Raw genomic sequence first — 21,680 nt, forward strand, 5'->3', positions numbered from 1 at the left:
TGCCCGAGCCGCGGCACGCTTGGCCCACCTGTACTCATCAGCTGCCTCAGGAGTCCCACGAGCCAACAAGGCACGATAGGACTCCTTCTTCATCTTGACGGCATCCCTTACTTCCGGTGTCCACCACCGGGTTCGGGGATTGCCGCCGTGACAAGCACCGCAGACCTTAAGACCACAGCTACGAGCAGCCGCATCGACAATAGAGGTGGAGAACATGGCCCACTCGGAGTCCATGTCTCCAACCTCCCCCGGGATCAGGGAGAAGCTCTCCCGGAGGTGAGATCCAATCGTCGACTGCCGCCCGGATCTCTCTGCACCCGTCCCTCATGGCTCCTCCCTCAGGTGGTGGGTTCACGGAAGGACAGCCCCACGTCGTTCCTTCGGGCTGGGCCCGGCCGGGCCCCATGGGGAAAGGCCCGGCCACCAGGCGCTCGCTGCCGAGCACCCACCCCAGGCCTGGCTCCAGGGTGGGGCCCCGGTAATGCCAGTCCGGGTGACCTTGTTGTTTCTCTCGTCATGGGGGCTTCTGAACCGCTCTTAGTCAGACCCGTCTCCCAGGATCTGTTTGCCATGGGTGACCCAACCAGAGGCATGAAGCCCCCGACAACATAGCTCCCAGAATCATTCGGGTGCTCAAACCCCTCCACCAAGTTAAGGTGGCAGTTTGGGGAGGGGAGTATGAAACATATCTATCTCAATGGAAGTTACCGGCAAGATCTATGGAGAGGAAACCCCACTCACGCAATGCATTTTGTTCAAGGTACTTTTGAGCAAAATGACCAAATAAAAAATGCAGGATAGACAAGTATATTTCCATGCTCTGAGTACTGTGTAGAGGCATATCATTAACATCTACATTCAACCAGAGAAAGTTACATAGTGAATCTTTAATTTTGGCCTTGTGCCCTTTTGAAACATTGGCATCAGTTCAAAGGTGATTCCTTGCATCCAATTAAAACCCACATTAAAGCTGCTTAGAGAGTGATGTGGACGGCTGGTAATCACCTCATCGATCTCCTCTCAAACTAGGACCCTATCTCATCCTGATGCACCACAGGTGGAGCCCGGCCCTTTGGCAGTCCACACACAGACTCTAGGTAAAGGTCATTTGAGTCCACTGTCAGCCTGAGGGTCTGAGGGCCAGCAGGTAAACACTGCGGCTGAGATCTACAACACATCTTAAAATGACTTCAATTACACTGTGCCACAGCCTCTGCATCCTCAACTAGCAACTTATTTCAGCTCCAACGAGCAGCACTCTCCCTCCTGCATCCCCACAGAAAAGCTAAATCTTTCTGAACACTGCAGGTTACTAAGAAAATAAATTACTTTTCTAACCAACCATTTCCTTTTTTTTTTTCCTTTGTCGTTTTGGGTTTTATTATATATATATTTTAAATTTAAATATCCGATTGTGATGGACCCAACAGAAAGGTGGGGACAAATGTGTAAAAATAAGTTTCAATTTAATTATGAAAAAAACAATTAAACAAATGCTCAAGTTGCCAGACAAAAGGCCCGGGTGTTTTGTCTGGCAGCTCAAAAGAAACAAATGTAAGTAAAACGTATTCACACATGTCTAAATAAAAGTATTAAGGGGCGACAGTAGCACAGTTGGTAGAATCTGAAGGTTGGTGGTTTGAATCCCGCTCTTGACATAAACATCATTGGTTGAGGGGTCAGATCCACAGATGAATGATGTCATTGGGCACAATGAATGAATGGGTGAGTGGTTCCTTGATGCAAAGAGCTTTAAGTGCCTTCAACTTGGAAAAGCTCTATATACAAATGTGACTATTTACCAATAAAGACTCAAAAAAGTTCAAATAATATTAATAATATACAAGTGCATATTCAAACAGATATTAACTCAAATGTGTGCACCCGAATTAGAAAATATATAAACTATGTCTGCTGTATTGAATGTAACTTGATGAAATGTGCAGTCTAAACACATGTTAACTGTTGCTAATCTATAGATCAGTGTTTCTCAACCTGTTTGGACTCACAGCACTTTCTGGTTGTAAAGTTTGAAAGGTTAAAAAGCACACCACTTATTGAATTAACATCAAATTACATCTTTGAGGGAAACTGTCTTTTTTTTTTAGTATCTGGTACAAGTTTTTTTTTTTTTTTTTTACCTCCAGCACTAAGGAACTGTGCACTTTCCTGTTAAATAAATAAAGAGAGATGGGACAATAAACAGCAATATTGTGATGAAAAGGTTCAACAATAATCATTCATGGGGCATTTTATACAATCGTGACAATCACCAACAGAGATAAACTCCATTACCAGCACCAGAATGTGCAGAACAAACCTACTTCTCCCTGATGTTCTCGTCTAGATTACATATTTTATTCATTGTCATAAATGTGTTTTATTGTCGTTCTTATGGTCACATTTTTATACAGCGCTTTTCCATCTTCAAATAACTCAAAGTACTTTACATCAAGAAACCACTCACACATTCACACACATTCATACACTAGTGTAAACAGACACCGGGGGCGAGGTGGGTTAAGTGTCTTGCCCAAGGACACAACAGCAGTAATCTGTGAGAGCTGGAATTGCACTGCTTTACCAATGATGTTTTTTTTTTTTTTTCAATAGAGTTTTTATTTTCATGGACTACTAAATCTTTCTGAAATGTGCCAGTGAAACGAAATGGGTTCAGTATGTTTTATTTTCAGTTCTGTCTTTTGCACTTTGGTTGTTGGCCTCTTTATGCATTATTGAGTATACAGATGAGGCGCTATTCCAACTTGGCTAAAGAAGCATCAACTAACATCTCAAGCATTAAATTAATCATTTGGGGAGAAACGGGAGAGTTCAGTTTTTGAGATGAGGTGAAATTAAAATACATGACATACTTAGCTACAGCCTGTGTCATTTCATATATATTTTACCATGTCGTTTCCCGAGTACCATAAACTCTAATTATCCATCACATACAGTCACTTGAGATTCAGATATAAAGCATTTTTTATTTCCACAAACATAAAGGTGTCTTATATAACTTTTGATTAATTTGTCTATGTTTCACTTGTATTTATAGGTGTTTTTATGACTCGAAACTACTACAATTGTGACTGTGAGTGGGTTGCCTCTCCACAGACCTGACCAGATACTGATACTGCCACATGCTCAACTCCATGGAGATAAATAACTTGAATGCCTAACTGTGGTGTTGATGTATCTTAGCTCTATTCAAAGTGTTTCTATGTTCTAGTAAGGTTAAGTATATGTTTTTGACTGCATATTTCTGTTCTGTTGTTAAACTTTGTTCTGCAACACTAAACTAAACATTCTCTTTTCTTAGCCAAAAAGTTATGTGGTACTTGCCTGGGATCCAGAATACACACTTTTTCGATACTTTACGAAGATGTGAGTCTGGTCACAGGCGAATCTGCCTGTTTTCAAATGGGGGTGATTGACAGGTGGATTAACCAATCAGGGACAGACAGGGCCCGTTCATATCAAAATATTAAAGGAAAAAAAAAAAAATCACAGACTGAAAAAGACTGAAAAAAAATCTGATTTCTATAAAATCAATGAGCGAAGCACTAAACTCTGTGAATCTGTGGTGAGATAAATTCGATTTTATTTGTAAATCATAGCTGACCAATGACCTCCTTCATTTCACATGTGTCACTCAAAAAACAAATATGATCCGATCACATTTGATCAGGTTTGAGACACAGTGGAGGGCATGGAGAACAGACTCATATCAATCTGTATAAATAAATAAGAGATATATTATTCTGAATTCACCAGGAAAACATATTGCACGTTTACTCTCCCATGGCAACAATAAAAACAGCCACAGTGTTTGTTTATGTCATACTCAGCCGCTGACTTGTGTTGGTCCTTTTTCCTGTCGTATCTGGTACTTTCCACATCAGACTGAGTTACTTTAGGGCAGTGCAGAGTTGTCCTGTGGCTGGTGCTGGGTTGTTCTCTCTGTAGACTGTATGCATATTCGTCATGACACAGATACAAACTGACAAGAGACAAGAGGCTGGGACTTAACCTCTCTCAGTTCTGTTCTGCTTCCAGTAGAACTCTGTCTGGTGTTGGAACAGCGTCACATGGTGCAAAAAATCAAATAGTGATTTTTCTGACTAGTATTGCAAATGTGATTAGATTTGTGACCAATATTTTAAAAGTATAAGTCTGTACTAACAGTTCAACAACTCAGACCTTATTGTTTGAGAAAATACTGAAATATGAACTGATACAAGAATTACATGAGTTTGAGAACATATTTGTAGAGGTTTAAACTGCAGATTCACAATGCTGGAAGAAGTACTTGGTTTTGTTACTTAAGAAAAAGCAAAGGTATCACATAAAAAATCTACTTGACTAAAAGTATTAAAGTACCCATTTAAACATGTATTTAAAGATAAAAAGTAAAAGTATTCTATGCAGATTTTGCGGTCTTATGGGGCTTCAAATGTGGAGATTTTGATAAAGATTTGTGCTGGATTTTGTTCGATAGAAACTATTGAATCAGTCTGGGTTTTTTAGCTGGTTTTCTTTGTATATTTTTGTTTGCTCAGACTATGAATGTGTTAAAAATAAACCCTTCAGGCATTTCAGCAGGTCTCAAACTTTAATAAAAAAATACATTTACTTTTCAGTCTAGTTAAAAAATGTAGTAGAGTAGAAAGTACAGATGCCTGCTCTCAAATGTAATGAAGTAAAAGTAAAAAGTATCCACTTCAACATCAGGTTAAGTATAGTACAGATACTTAAAATGTATACTTAAGTACAGTACTTTACTACTTTTGCTTTGTTACGTTCCACCACTGCAGGTACAACAAGAATTTTCTATAAAAAGACTGGATGGTATTTGTTTTTTGCAGAGGGCATTCTCTTAAATTATCACAGGTCTATGCTGTTAACTATTAACTGTTATCTATTTGCTTATTTCTCCAACTCAAATTGCAATTTTGAATTATTCAGCCATGTTCTACACTTCCTTTTTGAAACATGAGCAGGCTGGAAAATCTTATTAAACCAACACATTTTATCTTTACATAAATAAAACATAAACATAAATATTTATTGTACATAATACAAACTGCATTTTAAAATATATTGGACTCCTCGTTTACGATACAATGGTAAAGCATAAGCATGAAGGGTACAACTTTTCCACACAAAATCTGTACCTCTGCTCAAGTTCATGGAGACACTGCCCCCTGGAGGCCACAGCGGTGAACAATCAAAAGGTCCATGAGGATTCAACTCCTCTATACAATAGTGACATGTCTGTGTTTCTTTGGGAAGCCCACTTCAAGGTTGGCGTAGGCAGCGTTGAAGCCGTTTCCTGCGTGGGTGCTTTCCAATGAGGTTGGCTGTAAAGCAGATAAATAAGTAAAGCATGAACATAGGCTTCATTCATAATGTAACAAACAGTTTATTAAGAGTGAGTCCAAACTTCTTAATTAAGCCTGGATAATTCTTGATACACTATGTGTTCGTTATTAAGGCTAATTAAGTTCAATTCAATTCAAATTTATTTATCCTGTATAGCACATTTAAAACAAGTTCAGCTGCCCAAAGTGCTTCAGATAAAAGTAAAAATACAATATATAATGCAAAAAAAAACATAGGAAAAGAACAATAAAACACCCAAATATCCACTCTCACTAGTATAAAATGCCAGGGAGATGAGGTGGATTTTCAGTCTAGTCTTAAAGTAAAGATTGAGAGGATCTGACAGGCAGAGGGCGCTGTTCCATAGTCTGGGCACTGCCACAGAAAAGACTCTGTCTCCTCTGGTCTTGAGCCTAGCTTTGGGCACAGCAGCAGGAGCAGGTCAGCTGAACTCTGACCTCAGGGCTCTGGGTGGAGTATACGGCTGCAGTAACTCCCTCAAATAAAGAGGACCCACAGAGTGCAGGCATTTAAACACAATCAATAAAATTTTTAATTGCGCTCAATATGAAACAGTGGAGGCTGCACACAGGCCTGATGTTCTCTCGCCTCTTAGTTTTTGTGAGCAGATGAGCTGTAGTGTTCTAGACATTCTGTAAGTGCAGCAGGGAGCTCCACATACATGTTCTGTCATAAACAATATGTGTAGAAGAATTACACAACTGCGCGCTTCATTTATGCTCACACCCAACTCGAAACTCTAGCACAAAATCTTTACTGTTAAACTGTGGATAAATAATGTGTTTATGACATATCTTAAGCTGTCCTGTACTGTTCACAAACAAGACAAGCCTACCTCATGTAAAGTCAGTCCATTACTCTGGTAGAACCCACTGTCATGCTCACTCGGAGGTAAACCTGAGCACAAAAGAGCATTGTGAAAATTGAATAAAATGTGACAAAAGTTAAATATAAATCCACATTCATTTGATAGGCACAGTAGGAGTCATTACTTGTCTGGCCGTCGATAGTGAACACTGGGTTGACTTGACCCTGTCTCTGTGGAGTGTTGCTTAACTGGCTCTGTGTCCTCTGTCTCCTGCACATACAAAGAAGTTGATCTATAGTTTCAAACATGTTAAAAAAAGTTCATAACAATACAGCCAATGCTTACATAATTTCCTCTTTATACGTTGGTTCTGAAAATAAAAGAGAACATTGGTTTATATTAATTATTTTTACTACTAGTTCTGCAAATGTAGTTGTTATTGGTACTACTGTGTTAAAGCTGCTACAATTATTACTTTTGCTACTAGTTTTATTGCTATTGTTTCTACTACTACCACTAGTACTACTCGTTTCTGATGAAAGACGCTGATACAGACTGCTTAGAAACCAGACCAACCAATGGCTAATAACCTCTAGCGATACTTTTGAGCCAATATGTAGTGCCCATTTCGATTATGTTACCTAAATCATATAATTTGAAATACAACAAACTTATGCACAACACTATTTCACTGAAAATCCTTAAGAGAGCAAGAGACATTCAAATATAAGCCTGGTATATAGTCTTAAAATATCAAACATTGTAATTACGTTTCTCTTTTCTCCTCTTGTAGCAGAATATGACTCCAAAGATCAACAGAACTAGCAGAGCAAAACTTGAAAAGGACACGACTATGGCAATGAGCACTGTCCAGTCAGTTGGCTTTGGAACTATAAGAAAAAAAAACTACATTAGACCCAAAAATACTCAACAAGACCATATTTAAGACCATAGAACTATCTTACTAACTGCCAGCTGAACCGAGCTCGAAATGGGGCCTGTGAGAGCGGGAATAGTAGCCACACAAGTGACTGTGGTGTTTCGGACGGCTTGAAACTTGATCACACTGGTGGAGTTGTACTTATCCCCATCTGGGACATCTGTGGTGTTGACCAGGCTGCTGTTCACTGCGTAACCATTGAGAGTCCAGCTAATCGTCGCCGCGGGAAACCATCCAATGACTTCACACTGAAACTCCACCTGCTCCTCCTGCTTCACTGTCCGGTCTCCTCCTGAGATACTCACATTGCCGCTCTCTAAGGAAACAAGGTTAAAAGGTGTACTGCGTAACTTTTCTGTTTTTTTGGACTTGTAAACTTGCAGCTCTGTAGCCTTTGTACAGCATGTTTAATTTTGTCATTACCTCCACCAGGGTCCACCACCTTCTTGCCTCATTAGATATGTTATTGCCTTTGCTTGGAATGTTCCACAATAAAGCATTAAACTTATCTGTCTGCATGAACACAAGCAGACGACATCACCAGGCCATTTTATAGGTCAGATCTGTACTTAGGCGAGTTTGCTCATAGTAAGAACACGTGTTTTTTGGCAATTGGAACATCTAAATACTATACATAAGTTTAATGCCATACAGTGGAACATTCCAGGCAAAGCTTTAACATCTCCAAGGAACAAGCAAGTGGTGGATGACCCAGTTAAAAAGTTATGTAGTGCACCGATACATAGAACTATTTGAATCATGTGATCTACTACAGGATTTTACGTTTAAATTATTTTTAAGTTGCTTTTATTTGTTTAAAGCCAGTGTTTTTCAAAGTGCGGTACTAGTATGTGAGGTCCTTCAGGTGGTTCATGAATTTCTCTGCAAATAACTGTAACTAGAGCAATCGTGCAATGCTATTTTAGACCACTTGGTACTTGGTGTGAAATGTTAATATGATGTCACTTCATATGTTTTCTCCTTTGTTTGTTATTGGAGGGCTTCATTCGCACGCCCTCGAGTGGAGTTTGCATGTTTTGCTACATGAGTGCAAAACATGCAAACTCACACTCAAGTGCTTGATGATGGAGGTCCAAATCAGCAGCAGCTCAAACATAGCAGCAATGAATATGTGACGACATCATATTTCATAGATGTGACCACAGGCTAATACTATAGGTGAAAGTATAAGAGTTCATATGTGACTAAGTATGTGAAATTTATGACATAATGCTTTTTGTAGTACTTTTTTGTTTACTAACTAAAAAGAGTCTCTATCTAACTGGCAGCATCTGCATTCTCACAATATAAAGATATGGATATAACTTAAAGAACAATTTGAATGTATTTTTCAGCTTTACCTTGGACAATCAGCTGTGATGTCTTGAATCCATAATCGCCCTGTACTGTGCATGTGACTGGCCCGGAGTCCTGGCGTGTGAGGTTTTGTATGGTGAACTCCACACAGCTGCTCCCATTTCCACAGAGCCGGGCAGAGTGTTGCGGAAAGGAGTTTATTACTTCACCTGAAGAGGAGATGGAGAGCACTGTAATCTCTCCCACCTGCCAGAACATCATGGGCCATAGTCCCTCCACTGTGGCCTTGAACTGGGCCTCAGAGCCGAGGAGCTTGGTCACATTTACAGGCTCCAACTGGAACTGATCTGGGACAGCTACAGAACAAACACATGAGGAGTCAAATCCAAATCCGTCATTTCCTTTAACGTACGTATCTTTACGTGCGTAATTACATAACTATGTCACCTAATTTATGAAATCAAACTCTGAATAATTTTTTTAGTTTTGATTACTGATGAACCATTACTGATTACTCCATCCATCCATCCATTTTCTTCCGCTTATCCGGGGCCGGGTCGCGGGGGCAGCAGTCTAAGCAGGGACTCCCAGACTTCCCTCTCCCCGGACACGTCCTCCAGCTCCTCCGGTGGGACCCCAAGGCGTTCCCAGGCCAGCCGAGAGACATAGTCCCTCCAGCGTGTCCTGGGTCTTCCCCGGGGCCTCCTCCCGGTGGGACATGCCCAGAACACCTCCCTAGGGAGGCGTCCAGGAGGCATCCTGAGCAGATGCCCGAGCCACCTCAGCTGGTTCCTCTCAACGTGTAGGAGCAGCGGCTCTACTCCGAGCTCCTCCCGTGTGACCGAGCTCCTTACCCTATCCCTAAGGGTGCGCCCGGCCACTCTGCGGAGGAAGCCCATTTCAGCCGCTTGTATCCGCGATCTTGTCCTTTCGGTCATTACCCAAAGCTCATGACCATAGGTGAGGGTAGGAACGTAGATTGACCGGTAAATCGAGAGCTTCACCTTCCGGCTCAGCTCCTTCTTTACCACAACGGACCGATACAGCGACCGCATCACTGCAGACGCTGCACCGATCCGCCTGTCAATCTCACGCTCCATCCTTCCCTCACTCGTGAACAAGACCCCGAGATACTTGAACTCCTCCACTTGGGGCAGAGACTCACCACCCACCCGGAGAGAGCAAACCACCTTTTTCCGGTCGAGAACCATGGCCTCGGATTTGGAGGAGCTGATTCTCATCCCAGCCGCTTCACACTCGGCTGCAAACCGCCCCAGTGCCTGCTGCAGGTCCTGGCTCGAAGAAGCCATCAGGACAACATCATCTGCAAACAGCAGAGATGAAATCCTGTGGTTCCCAAACCAGGCCCCCTCCGGCCCCTGGCTGCGCCTAGAAATTCTGTCCATAAATATAATGAACAGAACCGGTGACAAAGGGCAGCCCTGGCGGAGTCCAACATGCACTGGGAACAGGTCTGACTTACTGCCGGCAATGCGAACACAGCTCCTGCTCCGGTCATACAGGGACCGGACAGCCCTTAGCAAAGAGCCCCGGACCCCATACTCCCAGAGCACCCCCCAAAGGACACCACGAGGGACACGGTCGAATGCCTTCTCCAGATCCACAAAACACATGTGGACTGGTTGGGCATACTCCCATGAGCCCTCGAGGACCCGATGGAGAGTATAGAGCTGGTCCAGTGTTCCACGACCAGGACGAAAACCACACTGCTCCTCCTGGATCCGAGGTTCGACTATCGGTCGGATTCTCCTCTCCAGCACCCTGGAATAGACCTTACCGGGAAGGCTGAGGAGTGTGATTCCCCTGTAATTGGAACACACCCTCCGGTCCCCCTTCTTATACAGAGGGACCACCACCCCGGTCTGCCATTCCACAGGTACTGTCCCCGACCGCCACGCGATGTTGCAGAGACGTGTCAGCCAAGACAGTCCCACAACATCCAGAGACTTGAGGTACTCAGGACGGATCTCATCCACCCCCGGAGCCTTGCCACCGAGGAGCTTGCCAACCACCTCAGTGACTTCAGCCAGGGTGATGGACGAGTCCGCCCCTGGGTCCCCAGTTTCTGCTTCCTCCTCGGAAGACGTGACAGTGGGATTGAGGAGATCCTCAAAGTATTCCTTCCACCGCCCGACAACATCCCCAGTCGAGGTCAGCAGCTCTCCACCCGCACTGTAAACAGTGTTGGTGAAGCACTGCTTTCCCCTCCTGAGGCGTCGGACGGTTTGCCAGAATCTCTTCGAGGCCGTCCGATAGTCCTCCTCCATGGCCTCCCCGAACTCCTCCCAACCCCGAGTTTTTGCCTCTGTGACTGCCCGAGCCGCGGCACGCTTGGCCTGCCGGTACTCATCAGCTGCCTCAGGAGTCCCACGAGCCAACAAGGCTCGATAGGACTCCTTCTTCAGCTTGACGGCATCCCTTACTTCCGGTGTCCACCACCGGGTTCGGGGATTGCCGCCGCGACAAGCACCACAGACCTTACGACCACAGCTACGAGCAGCCGCATCAACAATAGAGGTGGAGAACATGGCCCACTCGGAGTCCATGTCTCCAACCTCCCCCGGGATCAGGGAGAAGCTCTCCCGGAGGTGGGAGTTGAAGACCCCCCTGACAGAGGGCTCCGCCAGACGTTCCCAGCAGACCCTCACAATACGCTTGGGCCTGCCAGGTCTGTCCGGCTTCCTCCTCCGCCAGCGGATCCAACTCACCACCAGGTGGTGATCAGTTGACAGCTCAGCCCCTCTCTTCACCCGAGTGTCCAAGACACGCGGTCGGAGGTCAGATGACACGACAACAAAGTCGATCATCGACCTCCGACCTAGAGTGTCCTGGTGCCATGTGCACCGATGGACACCCTTGTGCTCGAACATGGTGTTTGTTATGGACAAGCTGTGACTAGCACAGAAGTCCAATAACAAAACACCGCTCGGGTTCAGATCGGGGAGGCCGTTCCTCCCAATCACGCCCCTCCAAGTGTCACTGTCGTTACCCACATGGGCGTTGAAGTCCCCCAGGAGAACAACGGAGTCCCCGGTTGGTGCACTGTCTAGTACCCCTCCCAGGGACTCCAAGAAGGCCGGGTACTCTGCACTGCTGTTTGGCCCGTAGGCCGACACAACAGTGAGAGACCTGTCCCCGACCCGAAGGCGCAGGGACGCGACCCTCTCGTTCACCGGAGTGAACCCCAACACGCAACGGCTGAGCTGTGGGGCAATGAGCAAGCCCACACCAGCTCGCCGCCGCTCCCCGCGGGCAACGCCAGAGAAATGGAGAGTCCAACCCCTCTCAAGAAGATGGGTTCCAGAGCCCAAGCTGTGCGTGGAGGTGAGGCCGACTATATCTAGCCGGTAACGCTCAACCTCCCGCACAAGCTCAGGCTCCTTCCCCCCCAGCGAGGTGACATTCCATGTCCCCAGAGCTAGTCTCCATGTCCGGAGATCCGGTCGTCGAGGTCCCCGCCTTCGACTGCTACCCGGATCTCTCCGCACCCGCCCCTCATGGCTCCTCCCGCAGGTGGTGGGTCCACGGGAGGACGGCCCCACGTCGTTTCTTCGGGCTGGGCCCGACCGGGCCCCGTGGGGAAAGGCCCGGCCACCAGGCGCTCGCTGCCGAGCACCCACCCCAGGCCTGGCTCCAGGGTGGGGCCCCGGTAACGCCAGTCCGGGCGACGTAACTGGCCTTGTTCTTTTCTTCTTCATGTGAGGCTTCTGAACCGCTCTTAGTCAGACCCGTCTCCCAGGACCTGTTTGCCATGGGTGACCCTACCAGGGGCATGAAGCCCCCGACAACATAGCTCCCAGGATCATTCGGGTGCTCAAACCCCTCCACCACGTTAAGGTGGCGGTTCGGGGAGGGGTACTGATTACTCATCATTTTGAAATCCCCAGAACTATATCTATCTACCTATATCTATATATCTATGTGTGTGTGTGTTTGTGTGTGTGTGTGTGTGTGTGTGTATATATATATATATATATAAAATGGATATATATATATATCCATAATAAAGTGTGGACGTTGATGTTGAGTTGCCAAATATCCTACAACTAAGATCAGTTATGACAGCTAATGCTGCTGTTTTACAGGGTTTTTTTTCAATCGTTTTGTTGCATTTTATGAAACTTGGTTTGGTTTGATTGTTTGATTCAAACATGTATCTGAAGTTTGGAATAGTTCTCATCAGTTCACACAGTTTTCAGGCTCTTTCTTTCTCAGTTCACTTGACACAGAAACATATACATCATTGAATTCACCTTGTTTTTTCAACACTACAGGCCTGTTCTCATGTGGTAAAGGACGACAGCCACTTTCAATAGAAAAACTCAAACGTAACAGCAAAAAAAACTACAATTTGTGAGCACCTTGATTGAAGGATTTGACGCATGAGTTAAACAGTGAGAAGGGTCTAAGTAGAGAGAACACGCTGAATAGAGACACTCTACATACAGGACATACACAGTGAGATGATGTGTAAGTGTCTTGTCTGAGAAGAAGTGCTGATGTATTTACTGCTCCAACATCTAGCAGTTTTCTTCAGTATAAATATCTTTGGATTGGTAATGTGTACTTTTTTTTCATTATACTTTTCATATACTACAATACAGTTTCAGTAAAGCTTTTCTAGCCCCAAACCCACATGTGTAAAGTGTGCACTCCAGTGTGAGAGTGCACTACACCAGTGATTCTCTGTGGTCCCTGAGAGCAGAACTAAGGACTCTGAGCTGCTCTGTCAAATGAATGAAAGAGCACATAAACACCGCATTTTGAGAGTTTTGATGGTAAAACTAGCTTTTGGGGGATGAATTTGAGTTGGTCAGTTTTGAATGGAAAACTTCATTTTGCTGAAATTAAATTTGTTTTTTGAAAAACTAACATTTTGTGTGAGCTGTTTTGTAAATGTCAGTGTTCAATAGAGAAATGTGTCAATGCAACTGAAAAAGCTATATCTCCACAGTTCATGGACTTCATGAAAATCACCATCACAGCTTTGGCATTTGGTAACAATAGTTTCAGCACGTCATGAGCCTTAGTAACACAAAACTTAAGACGTCGGAGTTTGCTTAGGGAAAGCACAACACAAACAGTTTTTCTGAAACTTAAACAAACTTAGACAATACATCTTTAACTCCAAGAGAGTCAAACAGAGGTAAAGATGTTTATATATTTCATTTAGGGATAGACAGAATGTTATGAATGAATGTTGCTGTCAGGAGACACGGGTTACTACAATGGACTCAACAATGGCTGATATCACTTTTCCAGAGACGCTAGTCACGATTTCATTCTTATTGTAAATACATCAGTCTCATTCAATCTCATAATGATGGTGAATATAACACTGTACCTCCAGTTGTACACAGCAATAAACAGGAACTCAGTAGATATGGCCAGGTTTTCCAAAACATCATGTTTGTGTTTATATTCTGTAGGAAGAAAAGTTACATATTAAATCTTTTCATTAAATACTTAATTATATACAATGTTACTTCAAATGTATATGTAAACAGCTGAAAAAGACAGTTTATCAATTCCTTTAAAGTTTCAACTTAAAGTTTTATTTCAGTTTTATTCCAATGTTGAGGGCTACACGTTATATTTTTGATATGAAAACATCAATTACAACTTCAACAAACTAGCTTCCATCGATTTGTAACCCCAGCTAACCCTTAAATAACCTATTATTATTAATTCGTTGAACTTACGGTGCTGGTAGTGCTGCTGGGACCTTCATTTCCTGGATTGGCAGGTGAGCGGAGAACTGCACCTGTGTGAAACTTAGAGAGAGCAAGGTTCAAGAGCAGCCATTCAAACGGCTCTTATCTCCTATTGTGCTGTTGGCCTGTAATAATGAACTCAATGTGACTGTGGTCATTCAGTGGGCGTGAGGAGGATGACGTCTCTGCTGCCAGTCAGCTCACATGTATGACTCTAAATTTAAATTATGGAGTGGCATTAGAAACGTTGACTAGGTGCATGGTCAACAGTGAAATATCTATACTTAATAACAAGTCAAATATAAAGTCTAATATGTAGTCTAAAGTAGGCTACTTTGAATTGAATCAGTAAATCAACAGCCTGAGAATAGTATTATTCACAACATGATGAGAAGTAAAGTATCTGGGTAAAACAGCAATCACTGTTATGTTAAAAAAACATATGTTTAAATACACAGAACCACGTAAAAACGTTTGAGAAAAAAGCTACAAATAGCAAAAAACTCTGTCACTGTTGATAGACTGGTGGAGAGGATCTCATTATAGACGTTTACTGGGCAGTTTTAACACACACAAAGAAAGGATTTTAATACAGCAATAGATACCAAATAGTTCAAGTACTGGTACTCAGCCCTAGTACAAACACAATAAAATCCTTTCCTAGTTTGGATATCAGTTTAAAAGCCTACACAAAAGGAACCTGCTGCTGTTTCAAAGAGACACCACTAGAGGTCGCTATGTGATCAGCTAAAATGGCTTGAAATTATTCAAATGTGTTTTTACAATTGCAGTTTACTTACAAAACAATATATGAAAGAAAGTTGTATTGAAAATAAGTAATAATGAAGACTACTTTGTGCTTGAGGTACACTTGAGGTACAGGCTTATTTTATTTATGGACAGTAACAGAAATCTTTACTGTAAAGTAGATCCTAATGTATATAATGCATAAATCTACTCATAAAAACATCATGGGAAAACAAATGAGTGGTTTTGTTTTGTTTTATTGGGGCTTCAAGACAGATGAATGTATTGAAAGGTATAGGTTACTCAAACAGATGTAAAGATTTGAGATATTTTAGTGGCCCATGTGATTCCCATGTTTGATTGGATGCAGTTGAAAAGCTGGACATGTGCTGTCTTCACGCTGCACTGGGTACAGCACCATGCTTTATGTGGCCATAGAACAAACTGGAATGTCTCCAGACACAGCTGGTATTGTATAGGCAGAAGCAAGCAGACATCCTTGAAAAACAGGAAGTAGATAGTGGGGGAGGGTCCCCTGTTCCAGCATATGGTCGTTTGGGAGGCCCCCTCTAGCTGTGCCACCAGAGCGTCAGAGATCATGAGTCAGAACTCATCATACGAACAGCTCATCCCAGTGTCTGAGGCCTGACTTTCAGAGACCCGACCTCGCCTTTGTCTCAGCTCATTGTTCACAGCCACAAATTAGTTCCATTCAATTGTCCTTTTATCTGGAAGCGCAAGACGGGCCCCAAAACACACATATCTCAGATGCCCTGGGAGCATGCACGAATCCCTTTTGTGCACTCTGTTTATGTTGTGTCAGCTGATAGCTAATCAATGCGCCAAGACAACTCCAAGGTTTATATTGTGTGAGCTTATGAGGGCGTGTTACCACTGGGCTGAGCCTATGTCACGGAGTAAGTGTCAAGGTTGGTCATGGACACACCCCATTCCTTCCACTGAGCACATCAATCAAATGTTTGGATAAGAGGAGAGGTAGGGTGCTTCACTGGGTCATTAACAATATATTTACAATCACAGTACAAGTGCTCTTTGAGGGTTGACTTCAAATCTCAACAAATAATGTAAAAATGGACAACGTACAAACCTGAGGCACATGACTGATAATATTAAAAGTCTTTCATTAGAATAAACTGGTACAGGTGTCCCTAAATACTAGGGATGCACTGATCCGATACTGGTATTGGATATCAGCACCGATACTGAAAAATTTGCTGGATCGGGTATCAGCCGTTCCCTTCAGCCGATATCCGATATGGATATCGGCTGATATATGATAAAGTCTCACACTCTGCTGGCACAATCAAGTGTTTATCAGGAAAAGCTGCAGTTTGTTTATAAAGTCCTTCTTCAGAAGAGCAGGTGACATAATGTGTCAGAGCTGATCACTCTGTCCTAAAAAATATAATTTCATATAGAGCCACAGTTAAGGCTCACACTGTGAACGCTGGTGCTGCTGGACCCCCCTTCACATGAACTGCTGTAATCTGGCTTTACCCACCGCTCCATATGGAAAGGCTGCCAATCGCTGCATGAGAGAAATCCACTTAAGCGTGTGTGCGAGGGAGAGTCTTTCCCTCTGTCTTTCCCTGTGTCCCACTGATCCAATGTAGACTGCACTTGTAGGACTGGCTTTAGGCGCTAACTCAACAGACAACACAGCTGTCTTCACCTGCTCCTGCTTGATAAGACTTAAACAACAGCTCCTGGCATGTGGCAAACGTGACGCAAGATCGAACAAGTCGCACTGTGTCAAAGAGGCTTTCAAAGAGGTCACCTTTACCTGCAGTCTGTCACTGTGTGCAGGATTATGCCATAGGTCTGCATAGGAAACTACTGTCCCAGTTACATGAACATGAGCTGTATAAATCCACTGTGGTTCATCGTGGTAAATAAGCACTGCTGCCACCTCTGGCTGCAGTGCTACAGCAGGAAAACAGGAGAGAGTGAAAAGGCGCGAAGAGCCAGCCACAGGCAGCAGCTGTGATGGAAGGGCTCCTCAACTCTATACAACAACAGCATTGTTATCTGAGACCTACCTAATGTCCTCCCCTCCCCCCTGCACCGCTGCCCTGCTCACAGACTACAGTACCACTCTACAGTGAAGTGGACTCTTGCAGAATACACAAGTCAACTTATTCCCAGTGATGGGACGACTACTTTGAAAATATGCAGTTATAAAATACTGACTGAAATAAAATGTATTTCATAACATAATCCATTACATGGGCCAAATAGAGTACTGTATTATGAATAACATAATTTGTGCTGTTATGCATTAATTTGTGTCTAATTAGGGACACACACACTATAAGAGCTGGGTTTTTTTTGTGTGTGTCTAATACTGTGGAGTTCAAAGCCAAAATTACATACATGATACATACAAGTATCATCGTGTATTCATTTTCATTTTGTAAAGGAACTGTATTCTGCATACCACCAAATGAGTATTCAGAATATGTATTTCCGGTACATGTATTCAGTTACTTCCCAAACCTGCTTATTCCTCTTAAATTCTAAAAATAAAATCTCTAGATGGAAATATATAGAGATACAGTTCTACATGTTATTAGCCTATAAGTGTATAGGCTGCAGTGTACATGTGTGAGCATGTGTATAGAGTTTCAGTTTATGGTTTCAGCACAACAAACAAAAACTTCCATGGATTACCAATTGGGTTGTATCTTAATAGACTACAACAACCATTAACCCAGAATAATTTTAACCCACATCTTCTGCTTCCACCCAAACCCCACACAAATAGTACAAACAGTAAATCAAAGAAGACTGACAGATTCTTAAATGGTTCAGCTATGGGTGAAGAGAAGTTGTGGTTCTAGGCCAGAGAGACGTGTGAAGTGTGGTTTGAGCTGCAAACCTCTCACTCTGGTGTTGTCAGGCCATTGTCAAAAGTAGTTCTACAGGAAATATCGGTTTACTGTGAAATTCTAAGATGTAACATTTTCAGGAAGCCTTTGGTAGTTTGGTATCTTGCATAATACAGAGTACTGGCAAACGAGCCAGCAGCCCAGATATCTGCTGTTTAATCAGATCAGATGAGGAGTTGGCTGTTTGGAGATTATATGTCTAAAGGCTGAGGGGCATGCGTTGTGAGGCTTTTATAGACATTGTAAACAAACAAGGCCTACTTGATGACAGGCATTAGACTGCACTCTACGAAATATCTCACTCATCAGCCCGGCGGTGGCCTACTCTCTCTTAGTTTACCCTTCACAGTTAAGCCTATTGTGTCATTACAGTGTCAAAAAATGAATGCTGTCTACTCTCTACAGTGTTCGCCCCAAGACAGACGTCAGTGCGTGAAGAGAAAGCGGAGCGCCATCACAGCTCGCTCACACCTCTGAAACACAGACTGTGAGCTCTGACCGCGCGCTCCCTCTGCGCTCTTTCTGCGCTCCCTCTGCGCTCTGTGGGACAAGTGCACAGTGACAACACTCTGGAAACTTGCAAAGGGCGTCGTAGGCTAAAAGAAGACGCACCGCACAGACTGTGTCGCCATTTTCCCAAGCTAAAATACAAAGCCTTTGCTTCCATGGGCACACATCCCTCTCCCTCTCTGCGCATGGGACATTTATTTAGGCCTATTTCAGGAGAAAGGATCATTTTCACACAAGTCTTTCCATACTCTAGTCCAGTCTATGTATAGGCGCGAAGAAAGGCCAGTGCCTTGACATTTTGGTTTTCTTGTTAGAGCAGATGGCTGCACAGAAAAGACAAATAGCCTCCACCTTATTTGACGGACGTGTGACGCACCCACACAGGTAAGAGCCATCATTTGAAATTGTATTGCCGAGCCCAGTTTCAGCCAATCCCCGGGCCGTGTGGGCGGGACATAGGCCCGTCAATCACACTGGGACTATAACAGAGTGAATGAGGAGGGAGGGGGAGAATCCAATCCGGTTTGAGCTAGTTTTTCTTCCAATGGAACATTAGCGTCTCTCTGCGCTGTATTACACTGTACTGCAGCCTTATACTGAATATAGCACTGATTTTACTCTTTACCCTCCAAAACTGAGCGCGTTTTTTCCTTTTTTACAAAGCACCCACACAAACCAACCATGCCTAAAAGGAGCAAAGTGAGTACAGCTTATTCTTCCTGCAGTAATACAGCATGAATAAGACACGGGTGCGCTGTAAAGGTAAAGCAGATTGTCCTGTTCAGTTGTTAGACTGGTCCGTGTAGATGCCTGTGTGCTTTACCTGTCTTGTTGTCGTGTTGAATCGCCATACTGTCTGTCTGTTTTGATTTGGCGGAGCGGTTCACCTCAGCCTTCTCTTGTGCAGTGATTATCTTTGTTCACAGACCTTTTAATGCCCTCTTCTTTTGCATGTAGCTTTGCATTGTTGCATGACTTGTATGCATTCGCGTTTTGCCGCCTTGTTCAGAAAAGTGTCGCTAACTGGCTGCGGATTGGTTTTGTGCAGAGAAAGTTGGCGGTATATTGATTGTTTCAAATGGTGCCGTCTCCCTGTTAGTTTCTCGAATGACAAAATGCGGCATTTCGTGGTTTTATTTCTTTATTTTCCTCTTTTTATGGTAATCCGTCGTCGAATGTTGGTGTTGGGTTTGCAGTGAGTACTAACATTGTAATAAAGCTGCTCTTATTTCGTGCACTAGTGTGTTTTTATAATGGCGTTATTGTTTGCACGTGTGCGCGTGAGCTTTGTTCGTTAGTGTTCGCCTCGTGCCCTTGTTGCAGCCCAGGCCAGTGGAGGTTATGCAATGGCGAATCTCCGTCAGCACTGCTCCTGTTGCTGGGCTCTCTAGATTCTGCTGCGGATCGACATGGTTCTTTTCAAACCAGTGGCGGGAACAGTCCTCTGCTGCTCTTTTTTCCTCCCTCCCTCTCCTCTCCATTTATTACCAGTGATGACTGTCCGAGGGGGCGGGGCCCTGTCCGCCTGCAGCAGGAACCAGAACAGGAAGCGTGTTCTGGCCGCGGTTCTGGCCGCGGTAACTGCTGCTGAGGGATAGCTTTACACGAGCAATAAACTGCGCCTGGACAGACCATACCGAATGAATCCAGTCCACACAGACTGATGACTGCAGCATATTAATCAGACATCCACTGATCCACTGTGCCCCACGTGAAACCCAGTGGAAACGCCCACTTTGCATTATGTAATTACCAGACATAGTGCAGGTTGTGTGGGTTGTGACATAAAAAACTCTAACGATGTTGTCTTTGTTTTTCAGGCAGCTGCAGCAGGCGACTCAGAGGTGAGACATTTATTAACTTTAATGTATTTATGCATTTACAGTATGACCTCAGTGCACCACTAGGGGTCAGCCAAGGGCAGTGAAAGTAACCTTTTTTTCTCTCTGATCTTGCAGCCCAAAAGGAGGTCTCTCAGGTTGAAAGATGTGAGTGTAAACAAGCTTAACTGTCATATATTGTCATATTATTATTGTGCTATATGCTAAAACAAGTTGTTTTTTTCCCTTTCTCTAGAGACCCGAACCTCCTAAGGCAGAGCCTAAAGCCAAGCCAAAGGTTAGTGATTTTGAATACATTTGGGTTAAGCTTTGTTATAGTCTAACGCTTGCCTTTAACCTATAAAATGAATCTAAAACCTATACGGTTTGTGTATAGAAGGCAGCTGGTAAGCCTAAGAAAGCCAAGGATGTAGAGAAGGCCAAGCCCGAAGAGAAAGCACCTGAGGCACCTGCAGAGAACGGAGAAGCCAAAGCTGAAGATGAGGTGAGGCTGATCTCAGATACAAACACAATTCCCCATTTATTATAATAATAATGTATTTAATAAATCTGTTTTGTGTCCCTCTCCAGGCACCAGCTGCAGACGCTGAACAGAAAGATGATGCTGATGAATAACATCACTCAAACCACATCTTTTAACAGTGCTCCCTGTACCTCTTTTCTTGTACAATTCAGGGGAATATTTTTATCAACTATTTTCTAAATACAGGTTTTTTAGTAGTTGGATTATAGAGAACACTTTTTTTTAATGAAAGAAAAAAGTCAATTTGGAGACGGGAATTTCATCAACTCCCACAGTTTTTCAACATCATAAAACTTGCAGTTCTCGTTACTAGCAGTGGTTTTCATTTCAGTTTTAAATGTGAAGGAGGGGAGGGAGGGGACAGGTTACCGTGTCAATGCAACACATCGGTCACAGGAGCTGGGCATCAGCGGAGAGAGCCTGAGAGGACTACATTCCATATGCTTTATAAGGGACTGTGCGTAATCTGTTTTGGGGAGGGGATGGACAAAGGGCAAGTCATTGTTTTGTTGTTTATAATGAAGAAACAGTGTTTTAGAATGTTTGTAAGCTTTGTTCCTCTGTGTTAACTCTTGTACTCATGCAGTTTCTTAATGATTTGGTCAATAAAGCTAAAATACTAGTGCTGGAGCTCTTTGTCAGAACTGTGCATCAAGTGTGTGGATTGTGTGTCTGTTCTGTGATAGCATCGCAATAAATCTGTATAGCTGCTGTGAACTCCTGCTTACGTCTTCTCTCTCTGTAGTGGCATAGTGCACTGAGGTCAGGTCAGTTTAGAGAGGTAATGTGAAAAGGGAGTGTGAGCAAACAATGAAACATCCACCAATTCTGGGAGAAATGTGCAGTTCAGTACCATGGACAGTTTCCACTATGACAACCACTGAATTATTCCTGTCTTAGGTTAATAGGAGGGTCAGTACAGGTTGAATAGGGTCATTAAGGCT

The 21,680-nt window shown here is 43.5% G+C and overlaps 2 protein-coding genes across 2 annotated transcripts; one reads left to right on the top strand and one right to left on the bottom strand.

Moving 5' to 3' along the window:
• Positions 1-4,423: 4,423 nt before the first annotated feature.
• igsf5a (immunoglobulin superfamily, member 5a) lies at positions 4,424-19,411 on the bottom strand. The gene is made up of 10 exons (XM_033977789.2): positions 19,196-19,411; positions 14,195-14,418; positions 13,837-13,915; positions 8,516-8,827; positions 7,180-7,470; positions 6,985-7,104; positions 6,560-6,584; positions 6,399-6,484; positions 6,242-6,303; positions 4,424-5,363 (listed from the first exon to the last, which is right to left on the bottom strand). Exons 3-10 carry the CDS (start codon positions 13,898-13,900, stop codon positions 5,259-5,261), a joined length of 1,065 nt encoding a protein of 354 aa, XP_033833680.2. The 5' UTR covers positions 13,901-13,915; positions 14,195-14,418; positions 19,196-19,411; the 3' UTR covers positions 4,424-5,258.
• hmgn1b (high mobility group nucleosome binding domain 1b) lies at positions 18,873-21,453 on the top strand. The gene is made up of 6 exons (XM_033978350.2): positions 18,873-19,071; positions 20,193-20,216; positions 20,331-20,360; positions 20,449-20,490; positions 20,590-20,697; positions 20,784-21,453. Exons 1-6 carry the CDS (start codon positions 19,054-19,056, stop codon positions 20,826-20,828), a joined length of 267 nt encoding a protein of 88 aa, XP_033834241.1. The 5' UTR covers positions 18,873-19,053; the 3' UTR covers positions 20,829-21,453.
• The last annotated feature ends 227 nt before the right edge of the window (positions 21,454-21,680 follow it).

This window comes from Periophthalmus magnuspinnatus, chromosome 14 (genome assembly GCF_009829125.3).
Source record: "Periophthalmus magnuspinnatus isolate fPerMag1 chromosome 14, fPerMag1.2.pri, whole genome shotgun sequence".
NCBI classification, from domain to species: Eukaryota; Metazoa; Chordata; class Actinopteri; order Gobiiformes; family Gobiidae; genus Periophthalmus; species Periophthalmus magnuspinnatus.

Bases quoted from the DNA above. Each gene is read 5' to 3' on its own strand.
- igsf5a (XM_033977789.2), bottom strand. From the start codon at position 13,900: ATGATGTTTTGGAAAACCTGGCCATATCTACTGAGTTCCTGTTTATTG. The intron at 8,828-13,836 runs GTACAGTGTTAT...TTTGTTCTGTAG, and splicing joins ATTGCTGTGTACAACTGGAG to CTGTCCCAGATCAGTTCCAG. The intron at 6,485-6,559 runs GTAAGCATTGGC...TTGTATGTGCAG, and splicing joins ACGTATAAAGAGGAAATTAT to GAGACAGAGGACACAGAGCC.
- hmgn1b (XM_033978350.2), top strand. The intron at 20,361-20,448 runs GTGAGTGTAAAC...CCCTTTCTCTAG, and splicing joins GGTCTCTCAGGTTGAAAGAT to AGACCCGAACCTCCTAAGGC. The intron at 20,698-20,783 runs GTGAGGCTGATC...GTCCCTCTCCAG, and splicing joins AAGCCAAAGCTGAAGATGAG to GCACCAGCTGCAGACGCTGA.